Here is a 21,528-nt window from a genome sequence, read left to right as displayed (position 1 = left end):
AATTAAAGTAACGTCCGTCAAAAACCAAACATTGAGTGGACGTCAAGCTCCAACGTTGGAAAGACATTGTATTCTGGTTGGAAATCAAAGTGACGTCCGTTAAAAACCACACATTGGGTTGACATCAATCTCCAATGTTGGACAGATGTAAATTTTGGTTGGAACTTAAAGTGACATACATGTAAAAAAACAGACGTTGATGTTTGGTTGGAAATTAAAGAAAATTATATGTGTCAAATAACCAAAGACTGGGATTGACATCAAGCTCCAACAGTAGACAAAGTTTGGTTGCTTAACAATGTAAGAATTTCATGTTAGGTGGACATTAACATTAAAAACTTTAGCAGTTTCAATACGACAGTATGACACTGGCATGGAAGACTTTGGATCACTTTGGTCCAACCAGCTGTCGTCACTTATCTACATCAGATTAACGTTCATGAATTTTGTCACTATTGTCAACCAAATAACAATATCTATCAATGTTGTCCAGCTAGGATAAGCCACAATGGGCTTCAGTGCTAGCATTCACTAGATTTACCCTGTTTACGCTGCCCAGGCTAATTTGGTATACACTATTTCTAGTGCTTCGCTCTGTGCTTGTTCTCTAGCGTTAACGCTATAGTACATTTCCTGACAGAGCCCTTCTTTGGATTTATAAATAGGTAGCATGGGCATAGGCTGCATCCCAGGGAAGAGATTTGCTGTCCTCTCGGCCCGTGAAGATTGCCATTACTTATGCCTGACAGGCCCGGGCTCTGATGTGGCCATGCTGGCCTATTTGAACAACATAAGCCGCTGCTGCCTGCACTGCGGGGATGGGAATGTTCAAATTGGTTGAGAAAGCTTGTCCCGAGGTCAAAGCGAGGTCCCCCCCTATGCACATGTGAGTGAGAGAATGGACAACAGCAAAATGTGTACTACTGTTTGAGCACAACATTATTTAACAGATGTCTTTCAATGCTTTTGAGATCATCACCATTTTCAAGTGTCTGTACAGTTTGTTGCCACAAGCGTATTATTCATACGTGATATGGAGTATTGGGACAACTGCTCCTTTATTGCTTCTTCCACAACCCAAGGTAGTAAAAAGTTCATCCTGCTTTTGTTGGAGTAACTATCTCTATTGTCCAGGGAAGGCTTTCTACTAGATTTTGGTGTATTCAGCCACAAGAGCGTTTGTGCGATCAGGCAGAAAGGTCAGCAAAGGGTGTAACCTCAAGAAGCTGAATGCATTCATTAGAAAGGGTGTCCATAAACATTTAGTTTAGACATATAGTGAATAATATCATTACTGCAGTGCTGACCTAGCAGTCTATCACTGTCATAAGAATATGGTACTATACAGTACTGTGCAAAAAGTCAGAAACCACCCACCACATATTTCAAGTCAAAACAGCCTTTAAGTAAAAGTTACACATTTTCCAAGAGATATATCTGATGGCATAAGGAACAATAGGTGGAAAAATATAGTTTTCAAAAAATGATCAAAAGATGCAAAGAAAATTAGACCCCTAATAATAGTGCACCTCCATGGTAGACCACCACAACTGCCCCTATCAGATAAACAGCACTTAAAGGGTTCATCTTTGAGAACAAGGAGAAAGTCAGGCTCCACTCTCAACTGAGATCTAAAGAAAAGTGGTTTTGGCCATCGTTCTACTGTGAGAAGATGACTCAACCATGTGGGTCTGAAAGGATGTGAAGATGATCAAGAAGCTCTTACTGAGAAAAGACAATAGAAAAACACATTTAAAAAATAAAAAAACAAACAATGAAGATACTGGTATTCTCTTAATAATGGAATGATCACCCAGAGTCTAGATCTTAACATCATTGAATATTTTCCAGATATCTGAAATACACTGGAAATTGAATATACTGGATACTCCTAAAACTGAACTTTGGAGGTGAGGACAAAAACATCCCTGCAGATTTCTGTGGAAAACTGAAAGTGATGTTTTCTTGAGAAGAATGAAAGCTGTCATAAAGGTGGACACACTAAACACTGAAACAGCTGCCATATAATTGTTAAGTAGTTGTTGACATTTTCTCTTAAATACAGTCTTTCTGCTTTTTTGTTTTCACCGTAAAGAGGAATACACCATTTCTTACTGTAAACTGTGCATAATTCACACATTGAACTATAAGTAGTTCAGAGTAGTGTGACATGGGTAATTGTAGGAAAACTTACAAAACCACCAGTAAACCTACATGTGAGATGATATGTAATGATAATAATGATGAAACAAAAAAGCAAAAAAAAGCACTTCAAGCCAAAACCCCTCTCAAAACCAGAGAAAAACAATGTCTCAGGCATCAGACGACATATCCATAACCATTTCATGAAATACTGTTCTGTGAGAGAGCTTTCAGAGCCATTAAACTCTTTAAATGTCTGGGTCCTATCACCACCGCTGTGAACAATTTATAGTATATATGTTTCACTAGAATGAAATTTTACATCAAACCACTCTGACTGACTGTTTAACCATTTACTTATTTATTTATAATGAGGAAAAACTGTTGAATTTCCCATTAATGGCTGTTTTGACTGGAAATTAAACATGAATGTTCAGATAATGTAAAAAACACTAGCCTTTTTAAATGGTTTCAAAAATCATAATTAAGTTTCTTATGACAAGCATAAAATGCTGTATAGCATAAGTGTATATGTGGACACCCCTTCTAATGAATGCATTCAGCTACTTTAAGATACACTAACTGCTGACACAGATGTGCAAATGCACACAATCACACACACACAATAAACATAAACCTATGCTGGCACCATGCTGCCTAATGCCAGGTTTGGACTAGAGGGGTATACAGCCCCCCCAGCATTGAGCTATGGAGCAGTGGAGCTGTGTTCTCTGGAATGATGGTTGATGCTTCATCCACTACTTTTGGGATCCAACATCCTGACCTCACTAACACTCTTCCAATCCTCACAGCAATGCTCAAAAAACTATTTTAATGCCCTTGATTCTGTAAGAAACAATGAAAGGGCATGTGTCCCAAAACTGTTGTCCATATAGAGACCACTCTGTGTATATGCTTCTTCACAAAGAGCATTTTAAGGGTATACCATCCAGTAGCCAGTGTCTGCACTGCTGAGAGAACACTCACTCACCTTTAGGATAGTAGGGCTTCTTCAGACCATCGTGATGCAGCCTTGCTTTGCGCTCCTCTGCACAGCTGAGCCTCAGGCCATGGTTCTCCTCATGGAGCTGCAGCCTTTCCCTCCTGGCCGCCTCAGAGGCCATTTTGTCCCTCATGGCCTTGGCCCGCTCAGACTCCAGTGCTATGGCCTTCTCCAGGAGCGAGAGGTTTCCCTTGGTCATGTCAAACACTTCCTCAGAGCGGTCCGAAGCGATGGAGGTGGTGTCCTCATCCCGGTCCTGGTAGCTGTCGTACTCCCGGGCGCAGCTAGAAAGGGCTTTGGACCGAGGGCTGAGCTGCTCCTCCAGCTTCATTAGGTTGACCATGTCCGAGTAGTTACGCTCCAAGACGCGACGTTCTTCTGCATTCTCCTGCTCCTGGCAGGCCCCGTAGCCCCCCTGGTGCAGCAGTGCATCCTGGTGTAGATGGTGGGTGTCCTGGTTGTGATTGAGGCGCTCGGCTGGCTTTGTTTCGCTCAGTTTGCGTGCCAGGTCGAAGCACTGGTTGCGGAGACACTCCAGACTGCTCAAACACACGTCCTCGTCACTTTCCTCAACCATCTGACCATTGCTGGTGGTCTTGCTTAGTGCGCAACTGCTAGTGTTGCCATTACACCCATATCCAGCAAGACCGTTCATGCCGCCACAGTCCTCATTTTTAATGTCCTCCTGGTAGCTCCTGTCGTCAAGGTTGTCAGAGAGCACAGCTCCGTGACCCTGAGCCAGCAGCTTCAGAGAGTCCACCGTCTCCTTCACCACATCACTGTCCACGTCCAGGCTCAACTCACCCTTTTTAGAGCCTTCCTCACCATCTTCCTCCTCATCCTCGTCTTCTTCCTCTTCCTCTTCGTCGTCTTCTTCATCATCATCCTCTTCCTCCTCCTCCTCAGCACTGTTGGAGGAGTTGCTGTTCATCTCGGACTCTGTCATGGCCCGGTAGGCAGCATCCTCAGCGATCTTGCCCAGGTTGAGGAGAGATTTGGCCACCAGCTCATCGTAGTTGTCGTATTCGTCGTTGTTGTTGTCGTCCTTCTCCAGCGCAGGGCTTGGTTTAGTATACCCACCGTTTATCTGGTTGCCTTCTGTAAAACAGGAACAGACATGGAAGGGTTTTCAGTTCAAGGTAAAGTAAATTAGTAAGAATTGTTTGTTTGCTTAGATCTATAACTGACCCGAATAGTCCTCAAGTTAAGGTTCTTTACCATGTTCTTTTAAAGTTTTTTACCAATTTACACTCTACTTATAAAAGTAAAAGCTGTTCTTCTATGGCATCGCTCCAAGAACCATTTGAGTGAACCTCTACATAGTCTTTTTTATGGCTTACCTGAAACACGCAAACTGCAGAAACTTACTGCAGCACTTTTCTCAGTCATTTCTGACTTTAATTCACGACCATGCCTCCCTCCTTTCCTTTCACATCTGCACCCTGAACTGTCAAGAGCACATTACTGGCATCACGTTCACATTTACCTCCTGCAGTCCAACAAGGTGACAGAAAATAGCTCTAGAAGATTCGGGGTAATAAGTGTGATCTTGATGTCATGGAAAAAAGTGAGCATTTCAGCTGAGAATAAACCCCTGAATCATACATTTCCACAAACCAGGTATCAAAATGTGCTTCAAGGATTGTTCATCGCATCAGTATTGATGTCAAAGCATAGCATGCAATTTGCAAAGCAGAGATGTCTAAAGGAATAATGTAGGAAATTAATGTGTCTCATAAAAGCTGCTTTGGACACTGGAGGGATGTGTGGTGGAGTCACAAGTGTGTTTTTTCCACAGTAAGACCGACTTCAGGTCAGAGCTGAGGGTTTTATTTGCGTCTGATTTAAATGTGTCACGGAAAAGCAATTTGAAGAGCAATCAAGGTACACAAAGGCGACTGGGAAGTGAAACAGATTGAAAGGGGGAGGGGGCACAGCGACGCTGAATTGGCCGGATTAGCAATGCTACGATGTGCACGCCATTGAAAATGATAACAATGCCACTTCAGTTACAACTGAGAGATTGGAATCTTTTCGCCGCTTCTCCCTGGGAGGGCAGAGTTCGGAAAAAAACATGTTTAGATCCCATTACATGGCAATATCTCAGAGTATTTTCACCATTTCTTTCTTGAATGGCATATTTTATACAAAGCGTTTCACCCTGCTGTTTGTAGGAGGCAGTATCTCAGAGCAGTTTGGTAACTACCCTGAGATAAAGTTCCAATAGATTAGCCTAGTCCCATTTGGTGCCCCTGGACCACAAGGTCCTCACTCACAGGCGGTCTTCAGCAATGTAGCAGCATCAGAGTCAAAAGAAGATGAAGAATGATGTAGATGAAGAATTCTCACTCACACGCGAGTAAAATAATAATAGTAAGAACGTGCCACTAAGATGCATTATAGCTGTAATCTTCATGGAACCTCTGTAGTAGTGCTGGGCGATATGACCTTAAGTAAATCTCATGATTACCTGAAGATTTTACCTCGGTTGTGATTAATAAGCGATTATATAAGCTGCTCAGGTTACTTATTTGGCTTGGTGTTTGAGTTGTCCTCCATGTTGTTGCCATGTAATGCACTGGATGGGGTGAAGTCACATGACTACAGATGTGGTAGTATGTTTTTTTTTAAAGTAATTTTATTAAAAATAAGTACATGGGCAAACTTGCCTTAATTTATTGAGATTTCCGATTAACTGCGGAGCTTTACTCTGGCTTGTTCATGTTCATGAGCTCTCCTCGCCCAAAATATTCCCACACCGAAGCTGTGGACAGTCCATTTGGACTCACTCGTCCAAACTTACTGGCTGGAATTGTGCAGTCTTTTGGGAAACCAAACAGCTATTAGCTGACAGACAACATATTTTCTATGGCAATGCACAGCAAAATCCAATACAGCGTTTCTGCAATGGGGTCTGGTGCGCCCTTGTTAAACCTTCTGCGGCACTTGTTATTCACAATGGACACAACACACACTCATTGTGATGCGAAAGCTGGAATGCAATAAATGGTGTGAAAGACTACAGCAGCAGTAGGACTGTATTCCACACCATTATTGTTAACCTTTGGCGGTTAATCCACAGATCACATGTATGCCGAACTGGGAGTGGGGGCCGGCGATCTGTTACACCCCTACCTGTCGCAGTCCACTTCATTTATATGGAGACGACATTATTAATGCACTGGTCATTGTCCGCACTGCACTATGTTTCTACACAATAGATAACCAATAGTTGCTGCCTGCTCACAGACTCATCCTCGTCTCTAACAGAGAGCTGACGAACGAAAAGAATTCGCAAATGGATAAAATGGCAAATGGTCTCAGATTAAATATACGCAAGTAAACACAATGGGCAATATCAGGGTCCACAGACATTTTGAAAAACATCTATCTGGGCCTTCTGGAAGTCCTAGACTTGATGAGTGGCTATGAATAGAAGCAGTAGACTAACCAGGATTTGTTAGAACTAGAAATCGGAGACCTAGTGACTAAAAGAGTTGCTTTCTGCTGATACATTCAAGGGACAGTTTGTTACTGTTTCTTACAAGCCTAATTTAAAAAGTGTATTTTACAAATTTCAGATTACATTTGTGTTTAATCTAAAATGACCAACAGATGCTTCAGTGCACTGCAATTAGGCTAATTACCACATCTGTAAGGAAGCACAGCACACCATGAAGAGTTAAAGCCAGTCACTTTGGAATTGGCATTCATAATTAGATCTGAAGGCGCTGTCAGATCTGATTGGTACTGGGTGGAGCGAGATTAAGTACTGTGCAGCATGGTCTTCAGGGTGTCTGCAAGAGATGAAATATTACTCGGCTAATGTCATTTCAGCACAGCACAGGGAAAACCCACCCACTGATGCAGATCCTCAGACATTATGACCAAAAGGATTGTGACATAGTAGTCAGAAGATCGACTATAGTTTACACTAACCCATTTCAAATTATGCATAAACAAAGCCGTGCATACAAGCCCTAAACAACTGGACAGTGATGCAATTCTAGCTGTTCTGGCTCTGTATTACAGCACATTGGATTTGAAATCAAGACAATGTGGTTAAAGCACAAACTGACAGCTTTACTTAGCAGATAGCAGATTGCACAAAGTAAATATAGGAATTTTAACCTTTTATACACAACCGAACTATTAAACTGGTCAGCAACCACTTGGAGTGAGTTTCCCAAAAGCTTTCTTTAGTGAAAGTAATATTGTGGATTAGTAAATAGTAATAGTATGCTTAGGCGGCCAAACCAGGAATGTAACAACACTGTCTGTTAAAGTTAGAATGTCAATGCAGTTAGACTCAATCTGACCAAATTACCAAAGATCCAGTGGTCCATGTACATTTATGTGTATCCAGGATCGTCCAGCTAACTGAAGCTCAAATCACATTTTTTTCGACCGTTATCAGGCGTGTTTAGTAGACTGCTTCATTTGGAATTGCTTGCTTTTCCTTTTAATCGAACTTAGCATGTCGCTAAGTTCTTTGATGGGCTTGTTTTTTTCCCACTGGTTTCCAGAGCATTACTTCTCCAAACAGTGAGCTCCTACACGTTTCTGCCTCGATTCCAGAATTGCAGCAATCCATTTGTTTCTTGAGTTTTTGGCAGTCTGTATAAGGATTGCTCTGAATTGCTGCTGAATCTGTGTGTACAGTCAATCGCACAGCAGCTCTTTTCGCTTTGTGTTTTAGCGGCATTCACACTGGCGCTGATGCTGCCACTCGGTCAGTCTTTTTGCCACTCAGTGAGCGTGGCTGCAGTGACTCCCACCACTGAAGAAGTCATGTGCATACCTTCTATACTGAAGAAAGAAACATAGACAAAGTCAACAGGAAGCTCCATGTGCTGCTCTATCTGCTCTATAATGTGCTAATTACATGAATTATGGACAGGTGAAACACGGCTTTCTGCCCTATGGAAAGTTTTTCACAACAAAAATACTACATCAAAATACAATTTGCTTTTAAAATATGTCAGTGTTTTTAGGCATCATTTTAAATATTATATATTTGATTGAGTGAAATCAATGGTTCTGGATTTCACTGTTGTTGTTTTTTGGGTTTTTTTTTTGGCAGGCTGGTGCAGAAGAGTCGTTGATTTGATGTTCTCTGAACTCATTTGTTGATTTTTAAACCCCCTTAGAAAACACCAGCAGAACTGTCCTTTCTTAATTTGTTCGTTCTGAGAAAGCCCACCCCTGGGGAGTTAACTTGACCAACTGTGTGTCACTGAATCATCCCTGCATCATACATGTCCAAGCTAAAAAAAGGCAACACAGGCTGCCCTGACCATTTGAATCACAGGCAGCCAAAGATAATGTGTGTCATTCCCATCTAGTTGATATAGGCCTACTCTTAAAAAGCAAGAACTCACTGGAGAGGTTAGCAATGCTTCTCACTTCAGGCAGAAATAGTAGACTGGTAGACATTCAGGTTTGCTTGCTCTGGCTTTTAATCAAACTCATCAAGTTGCAAAGCTTGCAACTATGGCTTGCTTTTTTCCCACCTGTTTTGAGAGCGTGACATCGACCAGTCAGTGAGCTCCCACAGCGACTCCACTGTGTGGCTCTCTTAAATGCACATGGGGAAATGGGATTATTTGGCCATGTACTAGATAGAAAATAGAAATTTGACACAAATTTGACACATTTTAAACTTTTTAAAAATACCACGGTATAAGCTATTACCATTGTACAGCCCAACCCTAATATAAATGCCTCAACTTTACTATTAAAGGTGCTGTTTCACCCCCAAATCTAGTGCACTTGCTCTCAATGAGTTGTACTGCATGTTGCCAAACCACCATGAATGGCGTGCTGAAATATTCTGCTCAAGACCAGCTTTAAGCTGGTAGCTGGTTTTAGATGATGTAAACTGGTTAAGGTGGTCATCAAGGGTAAAACATTCTCTATGGTTAAGCTGATTTCCCAATTTAGCTCCTGAACAGCATAGAATATTCATTTCCCATTTATTTCAAATTTGATGGACTAATCACCTGAACCGACTCTTCACTTTTCTCATGTCCTTCCTTAATTTGTTGTTTATTCACTAAGACTAATCATTCTGAGTAAGCTCACCCCTGGACATATTAACAGCGCTTGACCAATTGTGTGTCACTGAATCATAACTGCATCATACATGTACAAGAAAGTAAAAAAAAAAGTAATGCAGGCTGCCTGACATAGAAATAACATTGAAAAGTTACACCAGGTTGACTTTAGAGAGACTTTAGACCAAAAGCCAGTGGAAAGTTTGTTAAACCATACACTCCAAAGCCAGCAGAGTTCTGTGACAAAGAGTACAGAAGCATCTCAGCTGTTCAGATCCAGAAAAATAGCTCTATACTCAGTGGACAATGCTTCTCACTGCAACAGGACTATGATACATAACATATCACTAAAGCAACCATACAATTCTTCAGGATCAAAAAGTGGGATGTTCTTGACTTGCCTTGAATCACTTTACCTGAACCTCACTGAGTATTTCACTACTGAAATACTGATATACAAAGCTCCTAATAACAGAGGACCTGAAAGAGGCACGTAGGCCTGGGCAATATGTCGCAAGATATCAATATATTCAAAACTATTTGACACAAGATATTAACAATGACCATACTTGTAATATCACATGGTTATAGCTGGTTTTAGATTGTCCAAGCTCATTGAGGGTTTCTAAGATTGGTCATCCAGAGGAAAATATACCCTATGCTGGTAAACCATCTGGTTAAGCTGGTTGACCAGTTTAGCTCTCGACCAACATTCATTTTGAATTTGAGGTTGATGGACCACCTGTTTTATCAGCATGACCAACCTGACCAAGCTGGTCAAACTGGTTAAATGTTTTAGTAAATATGCTTGACCAGTTTTGTCAAGCTGGTCATAATGGTCGTGCTGGTCATGTTGGTCAACCACCTTGGTCATGCTGGTCATGCCGATAGACCAGCTAAACCATGAACCTCGCACAAAAACATACACAATGCAGGCCAAGAGCTAAACTGGTCAACCAGCTTAATCAGCTTGAGCTAGCCAGGCTGTTTTTTTTTCAGCAGGGTTTTAAATTATTCACAGACTGCACCATGGACCAAGCAGCCATAACATTAGTACCAACTATAGTATAAGTAGTACCAACTATAGTGCCAACTATAAGTAGGTCCCTCTTGTGCTGCCACAACAGATCTGACCATTCGAGGCATGGACTTCACAAGAATCTGGCACCAAGATGTTAGCAGCAGATTCTTTAAGTCCTGTAAGTTGTGAGGTCAGGGATCCATGGATTAGGTGGCGGTTGTCGGTTTACTGGTTGTCCTTTCTTGGGCCACATTTAGGTACTGTAGGTACTGACCACTGCATAGCAGGAAAAACCCTGCAAGATCTCCCTGATGTTTTGGAGATGTTCTGCCCCAGTCGTCTAGCCATCACAATTTGGCACTTGTCAAAGTTGCTCAGATCCTTGCGCTTGTCCATTTTTCCTGCTTTTAACAGGAATCACCTTCAAGAACTGACTGATCACTTGCTGCCTAATATATCCACCCTTGACAGATACCACTGTAGATGAAGATGATTGCCAATGTCAATGTTTTTCACTTCACATGTCTGGTATGAATGTCATGGCTGATCATTGTGAAATGTAGTTGTTATTGTACTAAATCTTCATTCATAATGAACTACTTTTGTACTATATATCTATACTTTTTACTATATATTAATATATTTAAATCCTGCATAAAACATATATCCTGCATAAATACATACATAAATAAGTGCATAAATACATTGTTGATCTTGTCCTAAGGTCTGCCAGATGCTTTATTTTTACCAAAACTGGGCAATACTCTCTAAATTCAACATCATGATATTTACCATGTATTGTTATGACAGTGGTAGGGCCTGTCAGTGCCTGGATTCTATACCTAGAGTGTGTGACCACTTTATGGTCATTGTATTACAGTGCTAGTGCTCATTATCGATCAGTTATAGTGATGTTCTCTATCAATCTATGTGGTAATAATGCACATTAACGATATGCAGTAAATGTTGCCCAACACTAATCTGTACATCTGTGCAGCTATGTCTAGAACACAGATCAGAAAGAGAGTCAAGAATGTGGAGGAGCGGAGACAGTGTTTTGAAGGGGCTGTTTTTAGCCTGATACTGAGACCACACTGAAGGTCGCAGTACAAACATCCAACTGCACCTCAAATTACGGTGACCTTCCTCCAAAGAGCATGAGCTGCCAATTTCCCCTCCCTCTGGCCCTTTTCTGGAGGACAATGCCCGCTGTTTAACTTCAGATGCAACTCCACTCTGCTCTTACTCACTAAAAACAGAGTCAGTAATTGTCATAAACCCAGATCATGTCAGATGTCTTTTGGATACACAGCAGAACTGCTTTTCTGCAGTAGCTTGGGGATGTTTAGAAGCCTGAAGGCTGATGGGTAGAAGAATAGATTTACCCTCTCACCTTGATCGTGACTATGATGCTGCTCCTCTTCATCTTCCTCTTCCTCTCCCTCCTCATCCTCTTCTTCTTCTTCCTCTCCCTCACCCTCCTCACCCTCCTCATCCTCGACCACTTCCTCTTCTTCCTGTTCCGCCTCTTCCTCCTCTCCGTTCTCCACCTCTCCTTCCTCTTGCTCTACTTGTTCCTCATTGTCTGTATACTCTTCCTCCACTTCCTCCTCTCCCTCTCCTTCTCCTTCCTCCTCCTCCTCCTCCTCTTCCTCTTCCTCCTCCTCCCCCACTTCCTCCTCTTCCTCTTCCTCTTCTTCTTTCTCGTCCATATCTTCCTCGGCTGCCTCGGCTTCGTAGCAGTCCTCCATGGGCTGCGGCGGCTCGGCGTGTGTCAGAAAGGCCTTTCTCTTGGCCACGGGCTCGAGGGGCTGCCTGTCGTGTGTTTTCCTCTTCTTGGCCAGAGGGCAGCCGTACACACTGCATGGGGAGAGATAAGAGAGAGCCAATTAAAAAGCTGGCCTGCTTCAATTCAGCCGTCTCTCCCCTGGTCTCTGTGCAGCCCCTGCGCATGCACAACACAGCATATCATTCAGGACCACGACAGGCTATTTTTAGAAGCTAGCCAAAATTCTGCGGAGCGTGCACCATGTTATACGTTATTTGGTTTTTTGTGGCGTTACGTGAAGCAAAGGCATCAGCAAATGGCCTGAATGTCAAGCCTAAAAAACATTGGGCTAGTGTGAATGCATGAGGATTCCTACAGTGCAAACCATCAGTAACTGAACAGGGATGTGTTTTTGCTTCTTGTAAGCTCTGTAAGTCTGGACATTAGGGTCTGAAATGAGACTGTGAGATTACAGACTATGCCAAAGCTTTCTAGGGATGTTTACATTTTCTTTTGGGTTGTCATAGTCTTCTAATTCCACAACACCATCGGTGACTGAATGAGTTTAAATAACCTTTTATAAATGTGCTATGTTAGTGGTGTACAGACATACACTGCATGGACAAAAGTATTGGGACACCTGCTGTTTTATTGTTTCTTCCTAGATCAAGGCTATTAAGAAGTTTATCCTGGTTTTGTTGGAGTAACTGCATCTACTGTCCAGGAAAGGTTTTCCACTAGATATTGTAAGAGCATTGCTGTGATGATTGAATAACATTCAGCAACCAGGTGTGATAGTGAGGTCATACCCCCTGGCATTAGACATGGTGCCAACAGGTTCATGTTTATCTGCTCCAGAGAATCCTATTCAAAACAGGGACTAGACAAGCTGTGTGTGTGCTTTTGCACATCTCTGTCAGCAATGGGTGCAACTTAAAGTAGTTGAATGCATTCATTCGAAGGGGTGTCCACAAACATTTACACATACAGTGTATAACCATATGTTGGTTATATTCCGTGGTGATGGTGGAGTCTACTTTAGTCTAGTCCATGTTAAGGGGAGGACTGGTAATAAAATAGGACTCACTGGAGCAGATAAACATGAACCTATTGACACCATGCCTAATGCCAGGCGTGGGCTAGAGGGGTATAAAACCCCCTAGCATTGAGCTATGGTATAAAGGTATGGTGGAATGATGGGTGGTGCTTCATCCAGTACTTATGGGATGAGTTGGGGAGTTGGGGATGAGGTGGGGTGGTGATAATCCAACATCCTGACCTCACTAATGCTCTTGTCACTGAATGCATTCAGATCCTCACAGCAATGCTCCTCCAAAAATCTAACAGAAAGCCTTACCTGGACAGTAGAAACAGTTACTCCAACAAAAATAGGAAAAACACAGAATGAAACAAGGAATGAGCAGGTGTCCAAATACTTTTTTAAATATAATGTACCATTGTCTGACCAGTTGTTTGATATTGCATAATTACTTTTGGTCCCTTGAAATGAGGACACTGTATCTTCTAAGGTTCTATTCAATATAGCTTAATTACATGAATAACTCCATGCAGTCTTTTCATTTTAAACCCAATGCACTGGCATTCAGAGCCAAAACATCACAAATGTTGTCTCTCAGTCTACAGAAAGTTCAGAAAGGGTCAGGCTGAAGTTGGAACAACATTAAGGTATCACAATAAACTGGTTGCAGTGACTCACCTGAGTCACTGACCAACGTACGTCACTGTAGCTTTTTTTATTGGTTTTCTAAAGAAGCTTCTCAAAAGCATGCTGATGACATCTGTAAGAATGACTCAGAGATAATTGAAAAGCACAGCCTTCTTGTTTTCGCTGTTATTCCTACGTAATGTAATCTGAGGGCATTTCTAACCTTTTCAGCCTAAATTCTCATAGACACTTGCAACAGGAAGGTATGCACAAGCAGCATTATTAGACTTACAAGCTGGTCAACGTCATGATTCTGAATGCCGTTCACATATAAGCTCTGACAGGATATAGGACTCCAATATGGAAAGGGTCTTGGACTGAGGAGCCACACATTTTTCTCTGTCAAAGATTAAAGGATGAAAGGAACGGTTTATATAAATGTAAACATCGGCAGAGAGCCACTACCCATGACTGGTAGACACAGTCGGCAGCAGTAAACACCCACATAGCTTATGGGGTGATTAATTGCATCTTGCACCTGAAGCTAAAATATATTCTATAGATCCACCTGGCAGAAGAAGCGAATGCGCTAATCTGATAATCTGTGTATTCAGTCAGAATACTGACTGCTGGCCATTAATCTATTTCACTCGCTGAACCACAGGGAGTCAGTAACGACCTATTTCTCAGAACCGCACAGCAGCCCCCCTTACTGAACAGACACGCAACTTGGAAGTGGAATATGACGCGTAGGGAACAGTTCAGTGTTTACTGGACAACCAGGGGCTTCCCAGTCTCTAGTTAAGAGCCATTCAGCTATGAAAAGCTCCTGATTCTCGTCGAAGCGGCGCTTATCCCTTTTCACTAGTTGGATTTGGTGGCTGCCGTGAGGAGGAATCAAAAAAATGGCATTAGGCAGGAAGATTGCAGCTGAAGTGGATTCATGTCACGGGCTGGCAGCGGAGGTGAGTTTTTTGGGTGGCTGAAAGTGAAACTGGCACCGGTGAAACTCAGCACTCTGTCAAGGTCAATCCGGCATGCTGCGGAATGGATGCCAGTCCATTAGGTGCATTTAGACTGATGGACACTAAATGGGCTGCTCTACACTGCCTTCTTTCCTCACTACCCCATTAAAGTGACCCTTGTTAATAGTGGTGGTTACTTTGCTTGGTATAGATGGTCATGTGTAATATTCAAAGCTCAGCCTCATATCATACCTGATGCTTCATTTACGATACATGCAGAGAGTAGTTGGTGTGCATGTATGTCTGTGTTGGGCATAGTAACACATGTGCATGGTGAGCTTTTCTTGTGTGCTACTGTGCTAGCTTTCAGCTATAAAGGCAGATCCATGCTGCCTTTATTGTTGGATGCACTGTGACCATTTCCGAGTGAGTGTGTGAACAAATTCAGATCAAATGTTGGAAGAAATATTTTTTTCTTTTCTTTCCTCATTTCCTCTGAGCTTCTGAGTAGTAGATTGATGTCTATAACATGTAGTATGATCAGTTAACCTCTTACATACCACATAATTGATTGACCTAAGAATAACTGCATTGTTTGACAGCAGCAACTATTTTATTAAATTGCATAAATGCCTGGTAATTATGTTTTTGCAGGGTTTCTTGGTCTTGGAATATTATTTGTAGAGGTGTAAAACACATATTTTTGGTTAATCCTGAGTTCAAGATGATGTATTTAAAAAACCTTGATTCTTTAGAGCTATGATTGAAGACTCTACTCCGTTTGAACTCAGACTCAGAATATTATTTATACTTCTGAAATGAGAGACCTTTGAATAAAACCAAGCATAGGCCATGCTGAAGATTGGATTGGGAACACTCACCCTTTCTCCCAGCCCTTTGACACAAACACAAACACACTTCTAATCCAACCTCTCTCCCTTGTGGACCAACCAACACACTGTGGCTCAGGCCCAAATTACCCGGCATCCATCAGTCACCCAGGCCGGCCCACTGGCAGGCTCAATCTCCTTGGACTGGGAGATTACTTAATGGGCTGACCCCCTCCACCCAGGGCGTCATATCATTAATTGGAGCCTGACGCAGGAACTCATTCCTGGACTGACAGCCAGGCCTGCCTCTCCTCGCTCTCTGGGGAGCGCTCCACTGCACTGTGATCAATAGTACTTGTGACCAAACATCTCCAAAGCACATTAAAATGCCACTCATTCTGTCTCCCTAACCCCCAAATAAATCAGGCCTGATCCCCCGTGGCCTCGGGTGGGAAAGCCTGGATGGACAGGAGGAGAAGGCGAGGAGAAGGAGGAAGAGAGACACGCCCTGTCTGTCCAATCAAGTCCAGGGCTGTCTGGGAGAACAAGAGCGAGGAGGACAGAAGACCCTGGAGATGCGTCAGACAGATGTGAAGGGTGACTGGCATAGCTAATGTGAGTGCTATTGTCACTGATGCCTATTTACACAGCCAGACTCTCGACATACATAAAGATAAATTAATTTTAGCGAACTGATAATATCCAAGATATCTTCAGAAAATCATGGTGTGACATACTGAGATGGACGTTATCACAATAATGATAAAGATTGTCATATTGCCCAGCCCTATCTCAATGCATTCAGTAAAACAGTACATAGTTAATGTCATCATAAAATCGTCCGGGTGCGTATTATGTTGTGTGAACGTTTCATAATGTTAAACTAACGCCCCTTTACAACATGCACAGTAACCCAGACCTTTTCCTGAGTTGAATTGGACATTACCCAGACTTTATCCTCCCAGCCCACCAGTACAAAGTCCGGGTAACGTCCAAGTGAGGCCATGTGTGGATAGAGCTGGTCATTTTCCGCAGAATTCACAGTGGGTCATGCCGTATCGTCATGCACATGCTATACAGGCACTGCCCCATGCCTAAACCACGCAGAACATTTCCTGTAGTGAGAAAACATCAAATGCGGGAAGTCAACTTTTGGAAAAATGTCCGGAGCTGATTCTCCAGACATTTTCCAATCATATGTGTTCTTATGAAATGATCCAGGAGAAATGATCCAGGAGCAACAGTGGGCCGAAGGTTAGAGAAGTGGGCTTGGGACTTTCCAGGTAATGGAGGGTTGGATGAGTGAAGAAACAGAGCATTCTCATCCCTCAACCCTCTTTGAGCAAGGCACTTAACCCCCAATTGTTCCCTAGGTGCTGGGGTGGCTGCCCACTGCTCCAAGTGTGTGTTCTCACTGCCTCGTTGACTAGTGTGAGTGTGTGCGAATGTTCACTTTCACAAATGGGTTAAATGCAGAGGTTGAATTCAGTTGGGCTTCTGTTCAATGGAGAAATGTTTTAAATTCCAAAATGACCTAAATGTTGTTACAGTGATGTAAAATGACATAAACAGGAGTTATTGAGTAAAAGGTGTTTTATCTAAATCTAATGTGAATTTTGAAACATACCGTTTACTCCCAGGCCAAAAAAAGTCAACTATGCTGCATAACCAAAACCAATATCTGCTTATTCAGCCTATAGTCGTTAAGCCCTGTCACACCAAAGTTATAAGAATACAGGGCAGCCAATCAGAAAGAGCTCACTTACATGTTGGCAAAAAAGTACAGTAACAAAAACACGTAATTTTGTTCTATGTGATATGCATTCTAAAAACTAGGGTTCTTTAAATGTTTCTATGAGTAATGCCATAGAAGAACCACTTTTGGAACCACAGGCCCCATTTACTCATGTATTTCTAAGAAGTTTCTTACACTTGTTCTTGGGCAAAGTCCTAATGTCTACTTCTACTAGCTTCTTAAGAACAGTTATTGGGCACAAATAAGGCACAATGTTTGTAACATATGTGTGAGTGTGAAGAACCTTTTAATGGTCTACAGATTTTTCTCTTGATGTACTCTTCCTGTAGCTGCTGCCTGCATCAGATTCAAAACCCTGAAGCTAGCCTACAAAGCCAAGGATGGACCAGCCCCTCCATACTTAACGGCAATGGTCAAAAGCCAATCTGTACCAAGAGTCCTTCGAGCTTCAAGTACAGCTCGGCTCGACCCGCCATCCTTTAAGATCCACAGAAGACAAGCATCCAGGCTTTTTTTTCTGTTCTGGGAGAAAGTGGTGGAACGAACTTCCCCTGGGTGTCTGAATGGCAGAGTCGCTGTCTTCAAACACAGACTGAGGACTCACTTCCTCCACGTTTTCAGAGTGTAGTGTATGTTGAGTATAGTGGTCTCCATACTGACTTCTGTATTTAGTAGTATCTAAGCTACCTTTTGGATTCTAGCTGATGTGCAAATGCACACACACACACACACACACACAGCTTTTCTAGGATGTAGAGAAGTACTACCAATAGAATAGGACTCCTGTTGGCACCATGTCTAATGCCAGGCGTGGACTAGAGGGGTATAAACCCCCCAGCATTGAGCTGTGGAGCAGTGGAATAACTGTGTTCTCTGGAATGATGGTTGGTGCTCCATCTAGTATGTATGATATGAGCTGGGGAGTTGGGGATGAGATGGGGTGGCGATCCTCCAACATCCTGACTTCACTAATGCTCTTGTCACTGAATGCAATCAAATCCTCACAACAGTGATTAAAAATCTAGCGGAAAGCCTTTCCTGGACAGTAGATATATGAATGGCTTACATGAAGGTACATGGAGAGAATTACCCTAGGATGATATTTTCTGCCTCTGTGTTTGGAAATACCTATGAGTGTGTATGAGTGTGTGTGTGTGTGTGTGTGTGTGTGTGTGTGTCTGTGTGTGCGTGTGTATTGGTCATGATGCCTAAAGCTGATGACTCATTCATGGAGGGTGTCTTGGCTCTGATGCATTCCCTGCTCTATTAGCACAAGATCTTGAAGGCACAGATACACACACACACACACACACACATACACACAAACACAGTTTTTACAACTTAAATTCCACAGGCAGTTAAGTTAGTCGAATAAAAATAGAAAAAAAATGCAAAAACCATTGTTTATGTGTGTGTGTGTGTGTGTGTGTGTGTGTGTGTATGTGTGTGTGTGTGTGTAGAAGGAGAGGTAGAACTAACACAGAAGACTTTTTCCTGACAATTTCTGTAATCACTCTTGTCTCTGTGTGGGCCGACATGCGACAGCTTTGAGCCGCCACCAAGTTTTGTATTTTCGTCAAATAGACTGTGGTTAAACCTCTGGGGGTCCTTAGATTTGGAAGAAGAGAATCATTTACACAGCGACAAAAAAGATAATAGTCAAAATAGGTCGCTTAAATGACAACACAACACGCGCTCAGCACAGAGAGTGGTCTTCTAAATAGACTCTTTGGAGTCGTGGAAAAACATCCAGCAGCACTCCAGCATCGTGCTCAGCTACGCCACTGTCTTATTTAAGTGCTGTGTTAGCACTAACGCTAAGGCGCGTTCGCTGCGGGGGGGCAGGCTTTAGCTGGTCATTACCATGGTGTGCTATTTGTCTCTCTGATGTTCAGTGGCAGTGAACGGGGGGCGAAGGATGGCGGCGAAAGACTCGGAACAGCGCAGTCTTGTCATATGAGCGCACCTCTCGCTGTGCCCCTATCCAGCAGGATCTATAGGCACGTGTGGCAAGAGCGCCGTCGCCATGGTGATCTCCCGCTCAAATCCAAGTGGGATTTGCCATCTTGGCAGGCAGACAGGCAGGGAGCCAGCAGGAGGAAGAAGCGGTGGGGGTGGGGGTGTAGAGGGGGGATGTACAGCGATGATATTAGACCTAACAGACTTCTACCATCGGAAAAAGTCAAACAAAAGAGGCTCCATTATGCTGGAGAATCCATCAGCCGCTGCTGTCTGGTGGGCGTTCACTGTGTTTCCAGCCAGATGCATACATGGCTCCCAAATGGAAAGAGCAGCATATGTTTCCCAATACCTTCAATACATCTGCACTCAACGACAAGAACAACAAGGAGATATCAAGAGATAAATGATACGATTATCTGCTGTATTTATAGTCATTTCTCAACCAAGTAGCCACCTTGAGGTTTGAGGACGGCTTTACGAGGTGTTCGGATTCATTCAGTCATTCCTTTCGTAATTGTCTAAAGCTCGGATCATCAGCCTGAATTTCTTCATTTCTTAAGGCTTCATACAAATGACTGCTAATCCATGAAGCTGCACAGTAACAGCATAAGATACTTCGTAGACGGTTTCCTCTTCTCAGTCCATTCCTCATTGACAGCACATACATACTTACACACACACTCACACAGAAACACACACACACACACACACACACACACACACATACACACACACACCAATGCTTCTACATCTTGAGCCTCCCAGGCAGTCTCCATTCAGCCGGATACAGTATGAGTGTGAATACCAATGAGGGGGGATTCTTGCTCTCAGCAGTAGCCTGAAGGAATGATACAGCAGCAGGTGCTTTAAAAAGAGCTCTCCTGCCAAACACACACACACACACACACACACACACACACACACACACACATATGTACACATATTCTAGTAAGCACCTTTCCAATGAGAACATGCCATACTCCAGCAACCCAACCAATCTTTGAGTTTTCATAGATAATTCAAATTATATTAAGATGTGCTGCTGATTAATACTCAAGCTAAATCACTTACAACAGTTTATATGATGTGACATTTTGGTCTGATTTATTTAGTTTGGTATAATTAATAGTGTTTAATATCTTCTAATACAGTCTAACTGGCCTCCCTGGTACTTTCAGGGCAGTTCTGTGATAGTTTCATTGCTGAACAGCCATAATTCAAAAGTAGTGGTGTAGCGGAAGTGCATTTTCCCACACGATTTTTGTGGTATATTAAAAAAAATGGCATAACGGTAAAAATGGTCAGTGCTGCTTAGAGTACACCGGGCATGCTTTACTAGAACACAGGTTAAAAAATGTTGGCATTGGGATTAGATCTGACTCAAAATAGATCCATTAACTAATACTGAATCGGCCCTGATCTCTACACAACATATAGTTAATTAACACTAGCTAGCTCCCCAAAATGAGTCACCTTGCGTGTTTAAGGTAGTAGTAACTTATGGCTCCAGCAGATGGTGCTAGGATGATCGGGCTATAAAAACCAGCAGGGTGTGTGACGGGATTCATAGATTGAGATGAGGTGGTACAGTGCAATGAGTGTCTTGTTGGATGTGTGGAAAATGGGTCGCAAAGCAGATATTAATGATTGGCAAAATGGATTGACTGCATTCGGGCGTGTGCCAAAGACTGTCGAGTGTATTGAAGGTCTACCAGCAGTGGCAGAAATTCCAGTCTACAGGAAATTCTCATTATTCTCATCATTTTCTATACTTTGAACAAGGTATTCACTGCACTGTACCACCTCTTCTCCATCTATGAATCCCATTACACACCCCGCAGGTATTTACAGCCTCATCACCCTTGTGCATCGCCATCTGCAGGTGCATGAAGTTACTGTCACCTTAAGGAGACTAATTATTTAGGACTTTTTTTCTTTCTTTCTGTGAAATCACAGCTATACAAAAAAGTGAAGCACCAGAAGCAGTAAGAACAGGCAGATTATTTAAAATGCAATACTACAAACACACCACTATTATTTCATCTTAATCTGGTGTTGGTCTCCACTTGATCTTGCCCACCAATGAGCTCAGTCTTGACTTGGCCTTGACAAGCACAAAACAGAGTAGGTGTTTCTCCAGGTCTCCAAATTGACTTGGTCTCAACTCAAATGGTCTTGACCACAACGCTACTGCTTAGAACCATTGATTGGCCAAAGATACAACAAACCAGGTTCTCAGACATGGATTAGGCCTAGTCTTGGACTTAACTGCATTATAAATTGTGAAAAATTGATTGTAGTCTAGGATTTGGCTTAACTTGGGTCTTGGAAACTGTCATTGAATACAATGTAATAATAA

General features: G+C 42.5%; 1 protein-coding gene across 4 annotated transcripts in view; it reads right to left on the bottom strand.

Moving 5' to 3' along the window:
- myt1lb (myelin transcription factor 1-like, b) overlaps window positions 1–21,528 on the bottom strand; it is a 146,159-nt gene that overhangs the window by 47,799 nt on the left and 76,832 nt on the right. For 3 of the 4 annotated variants that reach the window (XM_072689141.1, XM_072689140.1, XM_072689139.1), the window contains exons 6-7: window positions 11,616–12,082; window positions 3,134–4,243 (exon numbers count right to left, since the gene is read on the bottom strand). In XM_072689141.1, the coding sequence (XP_072545242.1) occupies window positions 3,134–4,243; window positions 11,616–12,082 (1,577 nt within the window). The remainder of the gene's footprint in view (window positions 1–3,133; window positions 4,244–11,615; window positions 12,083–21,528) is intronic. The other variant, XM_072689142.1, reaches the window with a different exon arrangement.

The sequence above is a fragment of the Salminus brasiliensis genome, chromosome 10 (assembly GCF_030463535.1).
Source record: "Salminus brasiliensis chromosome 10, fSalBra1.hap2, whole genome shotgun sequence".
NCBI lineage: Eukaryota > Metazoa > Chordata > Actinopteri > Characiformes > Bryconidae > Salminus > Salminus brasiliensis.
This window is presented reverse-complemented; position numbering and strand designations above follow the sequence as displayed.